Source organism: Vipera berus (genome assembly GCF_964194415.1).
Source record: "Vipera berus genome assembly, chromosome: 6".
Classification (NCBI taxonomy): domain Eukaryota; kingdom Metazoa; phylum Chordata; class Lepidosauria; order Squamata; family Viperidae; genus Vipera; species Vipera berus.
Window position 1 is genome coordinate 78,633,225 of NC_138208.1, and position 21,063 is coordinate 78,654,287.

General features: G+C 39.7%; 1 protein-coding gene across 6 annotated transcripts; it reads left to right on the plus strand.

Moving 5' to 3' along the window:
• The first annotated feature begins 572 nt into the window (after nt 1-572).
• Nucleotides 573-20,311, plus strand: BPGM (bisphosphoglycerate mutase). 6 transcript variants are annotated; one of them, XM_081331817.1, is made up of 4 exons: nt 573-675; nt 2,891-3,042; nt 9,516-10,162; nt 19,572-20,311. In XM_081331817.1, the coding sequence occupies exons 3-4, from the start codon at nt 9,562-9,564 to the stop codon at nt 19,751-19,753; spliced, it is 783 nt and encodes a 260-aa protein (XP_081187943.1). In that variant the 5' UTR covers nt 573-675; nt 2,891-3,042; nt 9,516-9,561; the 3' UTR covers nt 19,754-20,311. The 6 variants fall into 6 exon arrangements, 4 of the variants coding, with proteins under 4 accessions (XP_081187943.1, XP_081187945.1, XP_081187944.1 ...); XM_081331819.1 differs by lacking the exon at nt 2,891-3,042 and having other exon boundaries at nt 584-675; XM_081331818.1 differs by lacking the exon at nt 573-675 and having other exon boundaries at nt 2,888-3,042.
• Nucleotides 20,312-21,063: the final 752 nt, after the last annotated feature.

Below are 21,063 nucleotides of genomic sequence, written 5' to 3' on the forward strand. Positions count from 1 at the left end.
ACTTGGCCCTTTTATAACTTGTGGGCTTCAACTCTCAGAATTCCTCAGCCAGCCTGCCTGGCTGAGGAATTTTGGGAGTTGAAACCCACAAGTCATAAAAGGGCCAAGTTTGAAGACCCCTGCCTTAAGACTATAATTTTGTGATTTCGATGTGGTCTCCCATCCAAGGACCAATCGCACCTGATCTTCCTGGCTGAGTCTGTTAAGTTGTTTTAACCTTATTTCCAGCTTCTCAAATTTTGAAACGTTGGAGAAACATGCAATAAATAAGCCTTTTGGATCCCTTTAGCCACAAAGCTTAAAACTCTTTGTCCCGGCATGATCCATTTACTGGCTTTACCGCACCACGCTGCTGCAGCTTTCACATCCACCAATCAGCACCGACCTTCCAACAGAGCTTGCCGGAGAGCGTTTGAGTTATTAGGTCATCTATTCCCGCCCCTTCATCCTTGTTATGCGCTTCCCCATTAGAGGCAGGGCCGCGGTGTCCCATGAGTGATGGCTCGCTCCTTCAATCAGAGGGCGAATCCGGGAGGCGTTACTAACTCTTCCCCTTCTTTAGCACTCTGCTTGAAGCTGCTAGGAAAGATTAGCCGCAGCCTTGGCAGCTGTGTGTGTTATGTTTGTGGTGGTTGCTGGATTTTTTTTTTGCAGACCGAGCTGTGCTGTATAAAGGTGAATAAATGCTTTTTTCCCCCCCTCCCCTTAAAAAATGTTTCTTTTTTGCATGCATGTTTTATTTAAGCCGCAGCAGGGAGAGAGAGAATTGCATCGATAGCTTCGCTTTGAAGCGCATCTTTATTTTCAGTCCAATGGGTTCTGCTGTTCGGCTGTTCGTTTTGCTGGGGTTTTTTTTAGGGCTCCGGGGAAAAAAGGGCTCCCCGGAATTAGACCTCTGAGAATTGCGTGCAGAATAGTCGGATAGGAATCCCTTTACCCAGCTAGCAGTGGGTGTCCCTAGAGCTAGGCAAGAGGAAGGCTCAACCTGGGTGCCCTGGGGAGGATTTGCTGTGTGTATGCCATTCTAATTTTGGTTCGGCTATTTTAAAAAGTCACAAACGCAGGGGTTTCCCCATACACACACACACACACACACTGCATTGGAATTAGGAGAAGCCTTAAAAAAGCAACTTAAGAGCGGTTAGATCTTACTGTGGTCATGGCTGAGAATTCTTGGACATAATCTACCTACCACATTAGAGATACCTGTGCCATTTCTGTAGCCATCTACTGGTACCTTAAAGCTACCAACTACCCCTCCTTTCCTGCTTTTAAATCGGTCATTTTTTGCCTTCATCCCAAGCTTGATATTAAATTTGTTTTATATATTGTGGGGCAGTATATAGGCTCGAGGCAAGTGGTTTTTCCGGTGGTCCTCATCCAGTGACTAGCCATATCTTACCCTGTTTAGCTTTTGAGTTGGCCAGATGTTTGCACCTGTTCAGTGTGGAATGAATAATTGTATTAAAATAACAAAGGGGTTGCTAGTCTTGATTGTCCTGGTCAAACAGCCACGTAGCATACCAATTAAAAATACTTTTCTGTAGCATGTGAATGTGTCCTAAGTTTGCTTCTCAGATGTAGGAGTTTTATGTTTAAATGAAGGAAGGCATACTGGTTAGATTATATGAAAACTCCTGGTTTATATGCCATGCTATGCCAGGTTTTCCCAACTTGCTCTCCACTGATGCGTTCTTTAATTCTGGGGGATGTTAAAAATACAATCTATTTGGAGAATGCCAGATTGGAAATGCCTTTGAAACCATAATATATATTTAGTTTTGACTTAATATTGTGCAAAGTCAATCAATTTAGTTTGTGATTTAGTGGTCTGTATAAATCAAGAGTTCCTTGCTGGCCCATGGGTAACTATACTAGCAGTTACAGTAGCATAATGCATGAATATTACTGAGTTCAATGGGATGTTCTACACATAAGTATATTTATGCAAAGTTCAAAGCAGAGCATTAATACATATCTGCAAGGACGAATGTTGAAATAATAATTGCTTTTTGAATACATTTTGTTTGGGCAATACAGGTAGTCAACTTAAAACCATTTGTTTAGTGATTGTACAAAATTATAGTGGCACTGAAAAATGTGACTTACAACAAGTGCCCCCACTTACGACCATCACAGTAGCCCCGTAGTCACATAATCAAAATTTGGGCACTTGGCCATCAGCATATATTTACATTAGTTGCAGTGTCCTAGGGCAGAGGTCCCCAAGAAAGGTTTTTCTGCGGACTGGAGAGTGCGTGGTTTTGTGTGCTGCCTGCATCCCACGGATGGGGCTTTGCTTGTTTGTGCGGACCGGTTGTTGGCATGCTGTTGCCCCGTACTGGTCCATGGACCGGGGGTTGGGGACCCCTGTCCTAGGGCCATATGATCACCCTTTGTGACTTTCCCAACTGGCTTCCACCAAGCAGAGTCCAAGGGGGATGCCGGATTCACTTAATGATGGCATGATTCATTTAACAACTGCAGGGATTTGCTTAAGAACCAAGAGAAAAAGGGTTATAAAATCGGGCACAACACACCTGTCTATTAATGGAAATTCTGGCCCCAATTGTGGTTGTAAGTCAAAGACTACTTGTATGCAGTGGGAAGGTAGATACTCTGTATTTTTCAGTAGTGTAGTTTGGACAAGTTTTAAATCATGTCTGGCTTCAAGTGTCTGGCTAGAACAAAGATGAAAGTACTGTATACATCTCAAAAGTAAGATGATGTCAGGAATGTCTTTTAGTCCCACCCCAAATATGCATGTAGTTAGGGAAAAAACCTAACCATGTTCTCCACAGGAAACTTAAAATTGCTTTGTTAGCAATGTCAGTATGGATAAAAACTCTTTGAATTGTCTTTTCTGTACTTTCCATAAATGTTTCAGTAGGAGTAGCAGCTCTACTTGCCTTTGTCGCAAAAGGAACATAGATTCATAGGGCTGGAAGGGACCTTGAAGGTCTTCTACTCCAACCCCCCTACTCAAAGCAAGAAACCTTATACCATCCTGGTCAAATGGTTGGAAATGATCTTTTTTAAAACGTAATTGAAAGTATGAGAGTTTGGAAGCTATAGTGCCGTGTGGGCTTCAAATTTCATTACTGTGTCCCAAAATTTTTGGCTACTCTGACTGTGGCAAATGGGAATTGTAGTTTAAAACATTTTGAAAAGCCTTGATTGTCAAAGCCTTTAGAGTTCAGCAATTAGGATGGAGGGAGAGGCAGATCCTATTTAAGCCACGGAGTTTGACTTTGCACTAGGCGCCATTTTACTACACTTGGGAGTTTCCTTAATTGTGATTTATTGCATGTCAACAAACCATGGTTGACAAACTCAAAACTGCTGATTAGGTCAAATAATAAGATATATAGCTATGTTTTTCACGATTGTATCTTGTGGAGGTTGGAGTGTTTTTTCCAGTTCAAAGCAAGTGGTTTTGTGAAATGAAATAAAGCTGTCAATAGCATTGTACTGAAAATAACATTAAGAGAAGAAAGGTGTCTATATTTGATCAAAGGAAGGTCAGATAACTCTTAAAGAGATTTTTCAGTGCAAAATATCTTTCCAGTGGGTATCACTGATAGCATAACAACTTAGGTCTTTATTGATAGGAGTTATGAGTCACTGTCACCAGATCTTTCTGGTCTTACACTAAGTGTCCTCTGTATCAGCCTTTTGAGACAAAGCCATTTTTTCTAATCAGCTTATACTTTTCCAGTGCATATTCCATCTGTAGAATCATCATTGAAAGAATACTGAAGGTTTTTATTACCTTCTAAAACTAAAATGACATTTATTCTTTATTAAACATTTCAGACAGACAAAATGCTCCCACCCCTTAAATTCACAAGATGATCACATATTCACAAATGCTTTAGCTTATATACATACAAACACACAAACGTCGTTCAGACCACACAGTATTTTTTTGACTGAGGTTTTTATAAATGCTGAATCTTGAACTATTTATGTCTGGTTATGCTATATGCATATGTTTGCAAAGCACTGTTTTTCCCTATGATTGTTTCATAGCTGTGATCTGCACAATCCTGGGATAGTGTGGCTACATGAAAGATTTGTAGAGAGGGGCTAAATTTATACCCCCATACTTTCCAAAACATCATTTGGCCTTTAAATACAAAGCAGTACATAACTGTAATAATTACTGAGCAATTGTGCTAATCCATTGGTCTGGTGGCATTCACATTCATACATTTTTCATTTGCTTTAGATTCTCCTCTGTATTCACTTAAGATTTCCTTTAAATTTCGGATCTCTTTTAATAATGGATTTTGCTCTTCGTCCCTCAATTACAGGTAGTCCTTGACTTACAACAGTTCATTTAGTGACCATTCGAAATTACAACGGGATTGAAAAAGTGACCTATGACTGTTTTTCACACTTATGATTGTTGTGACATCCCCATGGTCACGTGATCAAAATTCGGACATTTGACAATGGATTCTCGTATTTATGATGATGGCAGGATGTGATCATCTTTTACAACCTTCTGATGAACAAAGTCAATGAGGAAGCCAGGTTCACTTAACAACCGTGTTACTAAGTTAACAACTGCAGTGATTTACTTAACTATGGCAAGAAGTAAAATGGGGCAAACCTCCCTTAACAAATGTCTCACTTAGGAACAGAAATTTTGGGCCCAGTTGTAGTTATAAGTCAAGGACTACCTGTACATAATTTCTTTCTATTCATTGTTTTCAGCAACTTTTGGTTCTTGGGTTCTTTAACATTTCAGCATTATTTAAACACCTTGATACAGATATTATGGTAGCCAGTGACAGTCGTAGGTTTACGTCTAGTGATTAACAACTGTACTTCTTATAATACTTATTGCAAAGATTAATGTGTCTGCTTCAAAACAAGCCACCCATAGTTGAGAGTGGAAAAACCATTCTGCCTTCTTTTCTGTGTGATTGCTGTGTTTTTTTGAGAAGATAGACATGAAGAAGTCCAGGCTGGGTTGTTCAGATAATCAGTTCTCATCACAAATCTATTTGTAACCAGATAAGCCTTTGGCACTGGTTGAAGATCTCTGTTTGGTGTGATTTTCGGCTCTATCAAGAGATTGGTTTTCAAAACATACATTTTGAGGGTAGTTAACAGGAACACACTCCTCCTTGTATAATTACTTAATCTTTCAAGTACCAGAATTTTTTCCTGCCAAATTGCCATAGCTCCTCTGCTTTATTCTGAAAATGGTATTTATGGTCTCCCTAATGGATTGTTTTGGAATTTGGAACCTTTATGTTCAAAGGGTTGTTTGTTTACCATGCAATTTTATTTTAGTTTGTTCCCTTTATTATGTTGTAATGTATTTTAGAATACATTATATTGTTTCAATACAATTATATTTCTATAGTACAAGGCTATTGAGGTTCTATTAGTTGGATAACTGAAGAGTATTGAATATAAAGAAAAAGATTCAGTGTTACAGTTTAGGATGCCACTATTATAAGCATAAAATGTATTTAACTTTTTCACACAAGGTAGACTATATTAAGAAAAAAACTATAGCTTATATTAAAGTAATTGTACAATAGATACTCCAGTCATGAGCTGTTACTTGGCAATGAGGCCTGTAATTCAATTACATAATGTATGTATTTCTCTCTCTTTCTCTTTCTCTCTTTCTCTAGAATCTAGATAAATATAGATATACTCTGTGTGTGTGTGTATGCATACATACATACATACACATAAGATAATCAAAACATATTTATTGAGAGTTAAATAGTAAAAAATAATTAAAGTTTTAAAGCCGATACCCAGTTTTCCTGAAAAGATTTCACACAAATGCAGTTGCTTCATGTCAGCTGTGTGTCGGAGCTGAATCTTCTTATGTGACTCAGGTGTTCTGGAGGCGTGTTAAAGTCTTGTACCACTGGAAGAAATATTTGTAGCTCAGGGTTGACTTGTGGGGCCCTTGGTGCTCTCTGAGCTTGGTTATTTGTTTGCAGATATTTCATTACCCAATTTGGTAACAGCATCATTGTGTCAACTATTTCCTACTTGCTTTAATGTCTGACATGGCAAATGTGCCTCTCCTGCTTTAGAAAGTGAATGCAGGTAATCCTGAACTTACTACCCCTAGTTTAGCAACTGTTCGCAGTTACAATGGATCATCCCCAGAGGTACTTATGATCTGGTTCCGATGGCCTTGCACTCCTCTGCAGTTGGGTGACAACATTTTGGGTGTTCAATATCCGGCCTGCATTTATGATTGTTTGCAACGACCTGCAATCATGTGGCTGTGGTTTATGACAAAACCTGGTGTTTATTTCCAGTTTTTGGTAAAAATGTCCCATAGCGAACAATGGGTTTGCTTAATGACTATTGCAAAATGGCCATAAAATTGAGTCTGTCGTGTGGGTGGCCTGATTTACAACTGGCATGATTTCTGTCAATAACAGGGAGGTTCCATTACGTTCATAAGTCAAGGACTACTTGTTGGAACTTGCCAACCATCTTGCGCCTCTCTAAGTATGTTTCTGCAAAAACAGAGAGAGGGTGCTTTGATAAGTGACTTGTTTAGCCACTTATCTTGATTTTCTGTCTTGTCCATTGGGTTCACCTTAAGTTGGCGAGAGGCACTGGCACTGATAATATGAGAGAGCCAGTTTGGTCTAGTGCTAAGGCACCAGGCACAACAGATTGTGAGTTCAAATTCCGCCTCAGTCATGAAAATCAACTGAGTGACCTTGTTAGTCATTCTCAGTCCAACTCACCTCACAGGTTGTTGGGAAAATAGAAGGAAGAAGGTGTTTTGGATATGTTCGCCATCTTGAGTTATTTGCAAAAATAATAAGGGCAGGCTATACTGTAAATAAAAGGTCACCCAGCTGAATTTTGACCATATGATCCAACAGTCTTAAGTACAAAGACTGATTGTAAACATTTTTTCCCTGTGCTGTTGCAACTTTGAACGTTTGCTAAATGAATTGAGGACTACCTCAAGTACAGTGTTACTTTAAGTAGTACTTAGAATTCTAGTACCTCGATGTAGCATGAGTGCAATAAATTGCATGCAATAGTCAAACAGCTTAAAATGTCAATGTCGTTGAAACAGAAAGTTTCAAAACAATGCAAGATGTCTTATTTTCCAAAGCCTTGTGAAAAAGGTGTGAAAATTATTTGAATTATTTAAATCAGGATCAACAGCATTTTGTGGAAGAGTTGAGTAAGTTTGATCAATACATTCCCTCAATGTATTCTTGTTAATTGACGGGTCATCAAGATAAAATCACAGGGTGTGGTTAATAAATGGGTATTAAAAGATCAAATGGTTTGATTTTCATCAATACTTGGGAAGAAATTGGATAGTAGTACATGGGATAGAAAATACCTCGTTCAGTTCTATTGTGTCATCTTTTAAAAATATTAAACTTTATTAAACTTATATGCTGCCCATCTCGCCAAATAGGCTTTTATTAAGTATTTTAAGAAAAAAAAGTAACCCAAAGAAAAGGGTTAAAAAGCAGAGTACAATGTGAATAAATAGGGACTTTACAACTATCTTCAAAATTAAAGTTATTGAATATAACATAATTATAAATGATTGAGTGACTTACTTTGTTTTATAAAGAGAGCAAACTGTATTAAGCTCCGTAATATCCTAGTTAACTGTAAGTAAAATGTATTTGGTAGCCTCTGCCAGTTGTTTTCACTTGCGTCCTCCATCTAGTATGAATGGCCAACTAACCCCAAAGTGAATGTTGATGTGTCCTGAATTGATCTGGCTCTTATCTCAGGGATAATTCTTGGTTGATCCATCCTAGCTTTTTTGGGTAGCATCCAGTCTTGAAAATCAATTAGAATGATATTCTAAGCCATGAGCGTCCAACCTTGGCTATTTTGTGGACTTCAACTCCCAGAATTCATAGCTGGCTGGGGAATTCTGGGAGTTGAAGTCCATAGGTCTTGACGTTGCCGAGGTTGGACACTCCTGTTCTAGGCTTTCAGGGTTGGTTTTTTTTTTGATGACCTTTGCCAGTAGGAATGGTTAGGTAGAACCAGCTGAGTTCTCTTGTTCCGGTAAATGTGATTTCTCCAAAATTTTGGTTGTTTTTGTCTGCCAGCGCAGCCATTCTTTAAATACAAAGAACATTATTGGAACCATCAAATGCCCCAAAGCAAATAACTTAAGTCTGGAGGTGCTTGTTCTTATCTCTGCTACTTCCACTCCTCCTTCACCATCCTATTGCCACATACTGAGAGCGACCGAGTATCGATTAGTGAATTGCAAACACTAACCCTTCCATACATACATAGTGTTTGCAATTCACTAATCGATACTCCAGTGTACACCATCCGTGCAGTGTTAAGATGTTAACAAACAAAATATCCATCAAAAACCGATTACTCTGTTAAGATACTTAAAGCTGGCAGAAGCGGTAGAGTGTGGTTTGAGCATAATTAAACATCAGTGAAAAGAGAAACTTATTCTCTAAACCAGGGGTGGGGAAATATGGCTCTTTTATGACTTGTGGACTTCAACTCCCAGAATTCCTGAACCGTAGTTCCCCACCCCTGCTCTAAATGGAAGAGGACCCCATTATCGCCTAGGTTGGGAAAAATAAGCTGATAGAAAAAGCACACACTGAACTTTTCCGGAGAAGAAACTCAGAACCCTTGGTGCTCTTGTGGAGGAGATCCTATTCAATTAACTTTTCCCATTTGTTTCACGTAATGGAAAACCACGGTTTACAAAAATAAGACAGTATCAGTCCCTTATCCCCTTTCCTTGTCTTTCCCTGTGAAACTGCAAAAAAGAAATTGAAAATTTTATCTTCAGATTTCTGTAGATCACCATTAAAATTATGGTTAGATCCCAGGCAGACTGTAGTTGTTCTTAACTATGGTTTTCTGAATTGAGCCAAATTCAAGCCACTATTATTGAGATGGCTGGTCCACAAAGAATGCTAAAGATTGGCCATAGATTGGGTGCTTGGAACTGGAAGCAAAATTGTCCTCTAAACCACACGTGCTGTCGTAAGGAGAGTAAAGGCTGCTGTCATTTCATTCAGGCTTAGTCCTGGTTTTCCTTCCAGGAGCAGAATCTTGGAGCAAGGTATTAAAAGGCACCTTTTTAGGGCAGCATTTTCTGCCTAGTGATTTTTTCCATGACTCCAATTAATACTTTTCAAGACTTCTGTTGTCCAAGAATACTTATTCAACTTGTCGGTGAGTACTTGCTGCACATCTGCCCTAGGAACTGGCCCAAGATTCTGGATGGTAGGCAAGTTCCCATCCAGTTCACATGTGTCATGGGCTAACCTCGTTAGGTCTTGCGGTTACCTTGGTTGGACTATAAATGAGCTCCAGAGCCCAAGGAATCCTCTCCTCGAAGAACCTTTTGTTTGCAGTGGGAAGATCAATCACAGTAACAATTTACCTTGGGCTACTCATGGTGGCCTCCAGAAATTCTAGACAAGAATTTATGATATCGCTTGCTAGAGATTGAAAGCATTTGATTTATTTCTTTTATTTCCATATAGATGACTTCTCAGTAGAACCTGCAGATTCAAGAGAGCTCCACTTACGATGGCCAAGTACAGACTAATCTTGTTGAGACACGGCGAAGGAGCTTGGAACAAGGAGAATCGATTCTGTAGCTGGGTGGACCAGAAACTGAGTGCTGATGGGGTGAAGGAAGCTCAAACCTGTGGGCGGCACCTCAAAATGCTTGGTTTTGAGTTTGACCTTGTGTTTACCTCCATCCTTAGCCGTTCTATTCAGACTGCGTGGCTTGTGCTTGAGGAGATGGGGCAGGAGTGGGTCCCCACTGAATCTTCCTGGAGGCTGAACGAACGACATTATGGGGCGCTGATTGGCCTCAACAGGACAGAGATGGCTTTGAATCATGGCGAGGAGCAAGTGAAAAGATGGAGAAGGAGCTACGACGTCACCCCACCTCCCATCGCTGAGGTCCACCCTTACTATCATGAAATATATAACGATCGCAGGTATCAGTACTGTGATGTGCCAATGGAGAAGCTTCCTAAGGCTGAGAGTTTAAAAGAAGTATTGGATAGACTCCTTCCATACTGGAATGAAAGGATAGCACCAGAGGTCAAGAGAGGGAAGACTGTGTTAATTTCTGCCCATGGGAACAGCACGAGGGCTCTTCTGAAGCATCTGGAAGGTACATTTTGAGGGTGCTGATACTGCTAAGGTGTTTCCCCCCCCCGAACTGTTAAACATGATTGTTTTAAAAATGTATACTTAAGATTTTCTTGGGATATTTGTAGCCAAGGTGGGTTGTATATACTTTCAGTTGGAGTTTTCTGGGCTTAGGGAGATTCATAGTGTAGAGATCACATTATTTGTAGACTTTGCGTCTCGGGCTTTAGTGAGGCCTCTTCAATACAGTAGGTTTTTTTTAATATGGATCTCTCTAATGCCAGAAGACCTTGCTTATATTGATGTTATATTGGCCTAATGCAGGGGTAGGCAACCTTGGCTGTTTTATGACTCATGGACTTCAACTCCCAGAATTACTGAGCCAGCCAGGATTTGTAGAGATGAGAGTCAGGAATCAACTTTCAATTTATCTGTAGCGCTTTCAAAAGTGTTGTCTATGGAACAGTTACACCTTCAGATACCAATATACCGTATTTTCCAGCGTATAAGACAACTTTTTAACCCATGAAAATCATCTCAAAAGTCAGGGGTCGTCTTATACGCCGGGTGCTGAAACTTTAGGGACAGGGCTGGCTGGAAAACCTGGAGCGGATCTCCCATTTTGTCTGCGCAGGGAAAGCGGGACGAATTGGAGAAGAAGCTGCAGTCTGTGATTTTTTACAGGCTGGGGTCTGGGCATCTTTCCTTCTAAAGTTGAAGAGCAGCTGTAGTCTATCCCAACTTGAAAGGCAGGTGGGGAATGAAGCAGTCAGAGCAGCTGCTTAGCTCTAAGGACACATTTGACTCAGGAACTGGGCGGGCTGGCTGGAAAACCTGGAGCAGATCTCCCATTTGGTCTTTTTTTTTTTAATCCCATTTATATCCCGCCCTTCTCCGAAGACTCAGGGCGGCTTACAATTTAAAGCACAAATCAATGTGCTTAGCAATAGCCTTCATTCTATGTATATGCCTGCTTATTAGGGCTTTCGCCCCCCCCCCCAAGTAGCATTATTAAAAAGTCAGCTTATTGCCCCCAACAATCTGGGTCCTCATTTTACCTACCTCGGAAGGATGGAAGGCTGAGTCAACCTTGAGCCTGGTGGGATGCGAACCTGCACTAATTGCAGGCAGCTGGTGTTACTTAAGGCTCTGCGCAGGGAAAGCTTTAGAGTGAATTAGGAAAAGTTTAATCCACTTGCACTGTTTTATGTTTACATGTTTGATGACAAACAGCCTTATGTTTATAAGTGACAGTTTTCCTACTAAGTACCTGCATGTCATAAGCATTTGAATTAAAATTACCATATTAAAATCAAATCTGATGTTTTTTAATTTTTATTTGGTGTGCGTTGGAAGAGGGGTAGTCTTATACGGCGAGTATAGCCCAAAACCTATAATTTAACAGGAAATGTAGGGGGTCGTCTTATACGCCCAGTCGTCTTATACGCCGGAAAATACGGTAAATATTTAGCAATATAGTTTGTAGTTTTTGCCTTGGTGACAATTGTTCCAATTAGGCTTTAAGAGAAGGACTGGGTCCGTATGGTTTATTTCACTCATCAAGTCATGGTGTCTTGGTTTATATATAAGTTAAAGAGTTGAACCATGATTTACAAAGTGCAGTGGGTTGCATTCAGATATGCTAATCCAAAATCAAACAACACATCTGAATCTAATCGATGTTCACACCTAACCTTCAGATAATCCCTTGTTTTTTCTCTCTCCACCAGGATACTCTAATCTTGGGCATGATTTATTTTTTTTGTAAAGAGTATTTTATAATGGTCAAATGTCAGCTCTAAGCAACTTGCCCAACCAACCTGTTGCCAAAGTTGGTGAAATTGTAGTTAAAAATACATGGAAGAGGCCAGCTGGTCTATTCCTCTTGTATGCCATTTGAGGTGGGGATAGCAAAGAATCATGCCATGGGTAGCATTGGTAATACATACTTATGGCATGCTTAGAAAGGTACAAAAGTTCCGATGGGCAAGACCTGCTAAAAAGTGTGCATATCTGTCATCACCAACCTAGTTTTCACTTTTACTGCTTTTCGTCTTAGTAGCTTTGGGCCAATTCCTTAAGCAGTGGTTCTTTAAATTGATTGGCCCAATTCCTCCTTTTCGTGGCCTTGAATAATGTCATTACCTCAACAAAAGAAGAAAAGTCTGAACCTGTGTTATTTTACAGAAGCATCTCTGCAGTGGAAGTCCCAAACTGGATTCTTAACTCACAAACAAGCAATTACAAATAGCTCCATTGCCTACCAGGATATGCCCAAATCACTCCCAGATTAAGAACCACTGCTGTAAAGTATAAAGGATTTCATTCTTGTTGCCTATTTAAAGCCTGACTTTAGAGGTGTGTAGCATTCAGATCCAAAGCATCTGGATGGGTGCCCCACTGCACCTGTTGGCTGCTTTGGACTTGTGGGGAAGGAATACATATTTAGAAAAGTTTATCACCATCCTTTCATTGCTTCTCTAAATTTAATCTCTTGGCCTTCACTAAGAATAAAACTCACAAAGAAGGAGTCACAAGGAGTCTCATTAATTAGGTTGATCATCAAGCAGGTACAGGTAATCCTTGACTTATGACGATAATTGAGTCCAAAATTATAGAGGTAAATCATGCTGGTCATTAAGCATGTCATTGGCTGATTGACCTGATTTTACCACATTTTGTGCAGCAGTCATTAAGCGAATGCCACAGGTATTAAGTGAACCAATTGCTCACCATGGGTGTTTTTGCTGGAACCTGGAAGTAAATGCCGGATTCTGGCAAAAGAAATGGAGAGAGAGAGAGAGAGAGAGAGAGAGGGAGAGAGAGTGTCATATGAGCATGGGATGCTGCAAACAGCTATAAATGCACCCAAAGTGCAGTCATGTGACTGTTGAGATGGGCAGCTGTTAGAACTTTGGTTTTGTGTTGTGTTAAGTATCTTTTTATATTCCATTGTAACTGAACGGTTGCTATGCATCTTGGAAATGGAGTAAGCCAGATTCTAGCATTCATTTACCAGCAAATAAATGCTAGTTTTGTCACATGCTTTTATTTGATTCAGGTCATCCCTGGAGACAACTTTTATTCATCATTCCTACCTCGAGCTAGTAGCATTTTTTAGTTTAGATGAGATTTTTTTTTTCTCCCTTTCTGAAAAGTAGAACAATAACTGTCGTGTTGTAATTGTAAAATGATTTCTTCAGTGAAGCTTACTTAAATGTGCTGTTTCCCAATATTGGACCAACCTGTCAAATTCTAATTATACAAGCATGTCTTAATCCTCCATGCAGGTCTTTGGAATGCTGTAAAGGTGAAGATTGATTAAGAATTACATGAGGCCCTTTGCCACATTTAGGTCAGGTCTTTTATGCTCAAAGCCCTCCATAAATTCATAATCCCTGCCTTCATAAGGTGTCTCAATCCTGGATTATGGTGCTCTTGTGGCTGTTGCGTTGCTTAGATAGAAGCGAAGGAACCTGTTGCTTAGAAACAGGTTGCCTGCATATTGTCTATGTGCCAGTTCTTGTTCTGCTTCTTCAAATTAAATGTGGGTTTAATGAACTAAAAGGGAAGTGTGAATAAACTCCTTAATAAGCTCCTTAAAACATTGAATTGAAGAACTGCTGAGAATCTCAATCTAGATCTGGTTGTCTTCTATCCATTACTATTATAAGGTAATAGTATACCTTATAGTATATACCTTTCAGCAGTTTGTTTAATGACTTCAAAGTTACCATGGTATTGAAAAAAACTGGTGGCCATTTTTTGCACTTAATGACGGTTGCGGCATCCCTGTGGTCATGTGATCAAAATTCAGATGCTTGGCAACTGACTCATATTTATGACGGTTGCAGTATTCTGGGGACATGTGATCCCCTTTTGCGACCTGCTGTTGTGATTAAGCGTCAGCCTGTGATACCGGCAGCTGAGTCTGATGATTCTGAAGAGGAGGAGGAGGGGTTTGGAGAGCCTTTGGTGTCAGAGGGAGGCTCTGATGCACTGCAGGACTGTTATTGGACGTAGATGATTCACAGCTGGATCTATTCAGGGATGCTAGGAGCAGGAGGCAATCCAGCAGAGTAGAACAGAGAAAGGCAATGAGGCAACTCGGTGAGAGGAGGAGAAGGCAATGAGAAGCCACGCCTTGGGACTGCTGATAAAAGGGGAAGGTGTGGGAGGTGCTGGTTGCTGAAGGCAACCGTTTGAAGATCTTCTGCTAGAGTCCTGGTCTGTTATTCCTGTTTAATTCTTGTTTGAACCTTTGGTTTAACTCTTCGTTTAACTCTTGTTTGAACTTTTGATTTCTTTGTCAATAAATTTGGTTGGGTTTTTCCAGCCTGTTGACTATAAAAAGGGGTTGTCCCTGACATTCAAACAGGGCCGGTCGTAGGCTGGAACAGAACACCTGCTGACAAACAAAGTCAATGGGGAAGCCAGATTCACTTAACTGTGTTACTAATTTAACAGCTGTAGTGATTCACTTAACAACAGTGGCAAAACTCACTTAACAAATGTCTCACTTGGCAACATAAATTTTGGGCTCAGTTGTGGTCGTAAGTTGAGGGCTACCTGTATTTGGTCAAGACTGCCAGGATAGGAAGAGCACATAGGCCCACACAGGACATAATTACTGCTTGATAACTTGCCTCTTTGTTCTGGCCTGGAATTCTATTTTCAATGCCTTTTCCTGCCACTCCAGTTGCTCTATGTCCAAAGGCAGACCCTGTTCTCCCTTTTTAATTAATGTCTCCTGCCTTGGGTGACAGTGTTTTGAAAAGAGAAATAAAATCCCATCTGGTAATGCTGCCAGCCAAATTCTGCTGGAAGCAGATGAATTCCCACGGAAAACGGAGGCATTCTAGAAAAAAAAGGGTTTTTTTGTTGCTTTAAAATAAATACCGCTTCTTGCTGATCTAAACTATTAATACTTACTATTTGCCCATGATTTCCTGTGCCAATAAGGTTGACCCACTATTTTGAAACAGGGATGGTTCCGGAGTGCAATTTCAAATGAAAAATTTAAAATTATAGTCTCTTCCAAACACCTTCTAAATGTGCCTTATGGCTTTTGATACAGGAAATATACTGTAGCTGTGTCTAAAATATCGTATTATATTTAATTATTATTTATACATTGTCCTAATCAAAAGACTGCTTTCTAGCCCTACCCTATATCCCTGCTATGATCTCAAAGGGTTTTGCATAACTTTCTGCTTGGGTCCATTCGTGACTTTTCTTTGGCTTGATCGCTTGCGTTCCATAGAGCAGGGATCTCCAACCTTGGTGACTTTAAGGCCTTTGGACTTCCAACTCCCAGCATAGCTGTTCCACTGGTTAATTGTCCTCACTGTTAGGAAGTTTCCCCTTAATTCTTGGTTGCTTCTCTCCTTGATTAGTTTCTTGTCCTGCCCTCTGGTGCTTTGGAAAATAAGTTGACTCCCTCATCTTTGTGGCAGCCTCTCAAATACTGGAATAGTGCTATCATGTCATGCCTAGTCCTTCTTTTCTCTAGACTAGCCAAACCCAAATTCTGCAACCTGTTCTTCATATGTTTTAATCTCCAGGCCTTTAATCATCTTAGTTGCTGTTCTCTGCACTTTTCCAAGGTCTCAATGTCTTTTTTGTAATGTAGATGGATGTAGAAAGGTCAACTAGTTAATGTTACAAGTATTTGAAGTAATTGGACACTGACTTTAGTTGACATTTATGGTTTGCACCAACAGTTCACCAGATCCCTGGTGATCACTCATGGAGATAAGAACAGTTCTAAATCACCCATCTTCCAATCCCTTTCATATCTTGAAACTCCCACTATTTCTTAAACAAATCTGAAAGAAACACTTGTGTAAATGAATGTTTCCCAGATATGTTAGCCTATGACAGAAGTAATATCTCTTTTTTTATTGAAAAGTTTTAAAATACATTTTAAAAACATAAACTCCCTCCCTCCCCCTCCCCCCCACTTCCCCCCCCCCCCCGACTTCCCAAAGCTGAATACAGGGTATTAACTTTTACAAACTTAAGCTAAAATATGCTAACTAACTAAAAAAACACTTTAAATTCTATCGCACTTTAACTCCCCTTAAACATAACTAAATAAATAATAACAACTAAATAATAATACATCTTATAATACTAATACTTATTCATATGCTAAGTGAAACTTTTTAGTCCCATATTTATTCTGAATATAATCGATCCATCTTCTCCATTCCAAAATATATCTCTGTTGCGATTGTTCTTTCAAATATGCTGAGATTTTTGCCATTTCTGCCAGGTTTGAAACTTTTAAAGTCCACTCTTCTATCGTAGGCAGGTCCTCCTTCTTCCAATATTGAGATACCAAAAGTCTTGCTGCCGTTATAGAAACTAAATTGATGTTGAATTTAATAACAGTACAATCTGTAATAATACCCAACAGAAATGACTGTGGAGAAAACCTTATCTTTTTCTTAAATATTTTCTGCATATTCCACCAAATTTTAATCCAAAAAACTTTAACTTTTTTGCAAGTCCACCATATATGATAATACGTTGCATCATCACAACCACACCTCCAACATTTAGGCTGATATCTCTAATATCTCTTGAATATGCTGGATGGACTTGATGTGGCTGTAATTGGGACACGTCTGGATCCATATCAAGTTGAAGAACATTTCCTATGTAAAACTCCTGTGATTTTTTTTTAAAGATTGTGTTACTTTGGGAAAATAAAGATATAGCTGTAACTCCCTCTTCTAAGTGAAAGTACAAATATGACTCACTAAGGAAGTGTACCTGCATCCTATTGCAACAGGAATAATTTGTAATGCCCTTTTAGTTTGCTTTGCACAACAGTGGCTGTCCTACTTTTCCTGATTGACCAGTGGCCACTTATCATTATGTACTTTTCTATATTATCACTTCTTCAGGGGTCTATAATGCAGTTTTTCCCATGCTGAGTGTCCTCTAAATGTGCAGACTACATTTCCCAGAATTCCTAGCAGTAGCTACTCTAGGAATCCTGGTTGGGGGAAAGCTGCTCTGTTGATGATGATGATAATGATTATTATTATTATTATTATTATTATTATTATTATTTGGCTACCTAGTAAAGTCACTTTTACCAAGATCATGGCATCCGGCCCTCTCAATTCCTGGCAAATAGATGGGGAAGAAATGGAGGTAGTGACAGATTTTATTTTCCTGGGCTCCAAGATCACCGCAGATGGGGAATGTAGCCAAGAAATTAAAAGACGCTTGCTCCTGGGGAGGAAAGCCATGGCAAATCTAAAGCAGAGACATCACCCTGTCAACAAAAGTGCGTATAGTCAAGGCTATGGTCTTCCCAGTTGCAATGTATGGCAGTGAAAGCTGGACCATAAAAAAGGCTGAGCGCCAAAGAATTGAGGCCTTTGAACTATGGTGCTGAAGAAGACTCCTGCGAGTCTCTTGGACTGCAAGGTGATCAAACCGGTCAGTCCTTGAGATCAACCCTGACTGCTCTTTAGAAGGCCAGATCCTGAAGCTAAAACTCAAATACTTTGGCCACCTAATGAGAAGGAAGGACTCACTGGAGAAGAGCCTCATGCTGGGAAAGATTGAGGGCAATAGAAGAAGGGGACGACAGAGAATGAGGTGGCTGGATGGAGTCACAGAAGCAGTAGGCGTGAGCTTAAATGGACTTCAGAAGATGGTAGAGGACAGGAAGGCCTGGAGGAACGTTGTCCATAGGGTTGCGATGGGTCGGACACGACTTTGCAGCTAACAACAACAACAAAAGTCATTTTTATAAACAGGAAAGAAATATGTTTCTTGTCGTGAAAGTGATAAACATTCATTTGGCATATGCAGAGTTTGGTGTGTGATATGATGCAAGTTGGCTAAACTAAGATCATAAAATCAATAAAAAATAAAAAGGCTCCTGATGACTTTATAGATGCTAGTATGTTGTTTTCTTTGCAGCAGTTCAGAAGATGATTGTCATAGGCCCTTTCCAAATTGTTGAGATCAGGGAGCCCTTAATTAAGATTGTTGCATATCTACAGAGAGGAGCAATTTCACATTCATTTAGTTATCCCCCCCAGCTTTTGGATGCTTAGTGAGAGCAGTTAAGTCTCTTAAAAAAAATAACTCCATCAAAAGTGTCAATTTTACAGGGTAAGCTGGCTGCCTAAGCACGTTTTTAGTCTTGGATTTAAAAAGGTTGATCTATTTTGTTATTATTCAATTCCTACGTACTTTGCTCAACCTCCATGCAGTCATCCCTCTAGTTTCCCTGGATCTTGCTCTCAAGTTGGACTAGCTTGAACAAATTAATGAATTTTACCAGCCTTCCACGCTCTCATAATGCAAACTCATTCTCCAGGCATACATCTCTGAGAAATTTTCCCCATCTACTCAGCTGCCAGCTGTTTTTCCTGCTGTTTGTCCTGTTTGGCGTGTCAAATAAAGAGGGATGTTTCTCAGCTGTTCTGGGTCTCCTAAACAACGGTTAGCATTTGGGGCAAAGTTTGTAACTTTCAGCTGTAATGTGTATGTAGCTTTTGTTGGTACAGGAAGATTAACATAGTTCCCCCCCCCTCTTTTCTTTTTCCTCTTTTCACAAAGTTTTGACTCTTATAGTAGAACCATTGTTGAAAGTCATACTATTTCATTGATTCTGTCCTGAAATGTTTGGGCAGAGAAACCTTCTTTAAAGAGAAAAAGGCAGGCATTAAGGACAAGAAGAACCCCAGAGATGCCAGACCAGATGCATTGTCTAGGATTGGAGAAGGGCCATGCAGAGTGTTACGCATCCATAATTCAGGGAACTCAACAACATAAAGTATGATTTATTTTCTTTTAAGGGAAGGTGGTTTAATTTAGGTAGAGTATTCGTTACAGCAGCTAGTTGCTTTATTGTGTTTATGGATATATGCATGTATACATGTATCTGGGAAGTTGGTGAATACCAAGGCAACATGGTCCCTTGCTTTCTGGACTTAGAAATATCTGGTTGGGTCTCTTGAAAACTGGAAGCTTGGGTGGGTCCAGCATGAATCTTAGGTCCAGGAAGGAAACACATTGGTTAGGTGAGAGATTATCCATGGTGGCTTTGTTTATTTTTTTACTTTCTTTATATGTCCAAATGTTTGCTATACGGATTTGGAGATCAGGCATTATATAGTTCTGAAGAACAAAGAAGCTTCTTGGATGAGAAGTGGAACATCTTCAAGGAAAAACAAAGTCCAGTTGCCTTTTGAAGAAGCACTTTTGGGACAACCATGATCCGGATGACTGAGGGTCTCCATAGACATTCATGTGGTTTAATTTAAAACATTTTAAAATGAAAAGTGCATTTTTTTTTACCAAATCGAAGACCTTCCTGGCATTATATTTCATGAGCTAAAGCTTACCTACAACCAGTGTAAGATAGTGACAGTAAATTTGTTCCTTCTTCTCTGCAGGCATCTCTGATGAGGCTATAGTCAACGTGACTCTTCCCACCGGCGTGCCAGTCCTCCTTGAACTTGATGAAAATCTGCAACCGCTTGGCCAGCACCAATTTCTGGGTGACCAAGAAGCCATACAAGCTGCCATCAAGAAAGTGGAAGATCAAGGGAAGGCCAAACCAATGGCTGAGAAATAAAGACCTTACCACCACCTTACAAATGCTTTGCCCTTAGCTCTAATGATGTGCAGCAAAATGTGGCACTGATTGTGAATTGTTTTATGCCTACTTGCTTAGCTTTTGGTTCTCACCAAGTGTTAGACAAGGGCTGTTAGATTTTAGCAGTTTATCTCTTGAGATTGGGTATCAGATCTTGGTATGAGTCATGATGGAAAGTGATTTGATTACGCTTGAGTTAGAACAGTAAAATGTTTCTGTGTATCTTTACCTCAACTTTTCATAGGAGAAAAACCCCGTGTAAGAACCAGATTTCTGCAAATCGGTGACAAGGTACCATTGTGACAAATGAAGATAAAATGGAGAATGTTAAATCTGATTTAATATGGGAGGATTATTAAGGACTGAAGATCAAAAACAGTAAACCTTCCCAAAGATGGTCACTCACAGTCTTAACGTGGACTTTTATTTTTTTTAATCGTTGGACAGCCTCTCTTCCATTGGATGACTTATTTGTCAGGGCTCACTTTTATTGTATAGCTGATGTTCAACTAATTTTGAATAAAACCCTTATTTTTATTCGTTTTGCCTGAATCTAGTTATTTTTTTTTCATGTTGGAGAGGACCATGTAAAAAGAAGGCCGTGGTGTTCTAGAAAGCTTGGGAAATGTTGAAGTTATACTCTCAGATTCTCTTTCATGACTGATCTTCACACTTAATAACTTGCAGCATCTCCCCATAGTTGTGTGATCAAAATCTGAGTGCTTGGCAACTGGCATGTATTTACTATGGTTCCAGTGTCCCAGGGTTATAAGGTCACCTTCTGAGACCTTCCCAGCTGGCTTCCTACAAGCAAGTTCAAACGGGAAGTTGGATTTGCCTAACGGCCATTTGATTCACTAAACAATTGCAGTGATCCAGTGAACAACTGTGGCTAAAAAGCACCTAAAATCAAGCGCAACTCACTCAACTACCACCTTGCTTAGCGAAGGAAAATTCAGGTCTCAATTCTGTTCGTAAGTCGAGGACTACTGGCATCTAAAGTTTGCTTTAGAGGTACACATTGTGGTGCAAATTATACTTTTTTTGATTCTGATATTCCTAATTCCAGGCGTTTTTCACTGCTCTCTCTCTCCCTCTCTCTCTCTCTCTCTCTCTCTCTCTCTCTATATATATATATATATATATATATATATATATATATATATATATATATATATATCCTGTTCACGTCCTCCTGTAGTTCTGCACTCTTTATAGTAATAGCTAAATAGGGCAGAATGGTTTTTAAGCCTCCAAGGCCTTTGTGGTGGAATAGCTGAGCCTGTTGA

Bases quoted from the DNA above. Each gene is read 5' to 3' on its own strand.
- BPGM (XM_081331817.1), top strand. From the start codon at position 9,562: ATGGCCAAGTACAGACTAATCTTGTTGAGACACGGCGAAGGAGCTTGG. The intron at 10,163-19,571 runs GTACATTTTGAG...TCTTCTCTGCAG, and splicing joins TCTTCTGAAGCATCTGGAAG to GCATCTCTGATGAGGCTATA.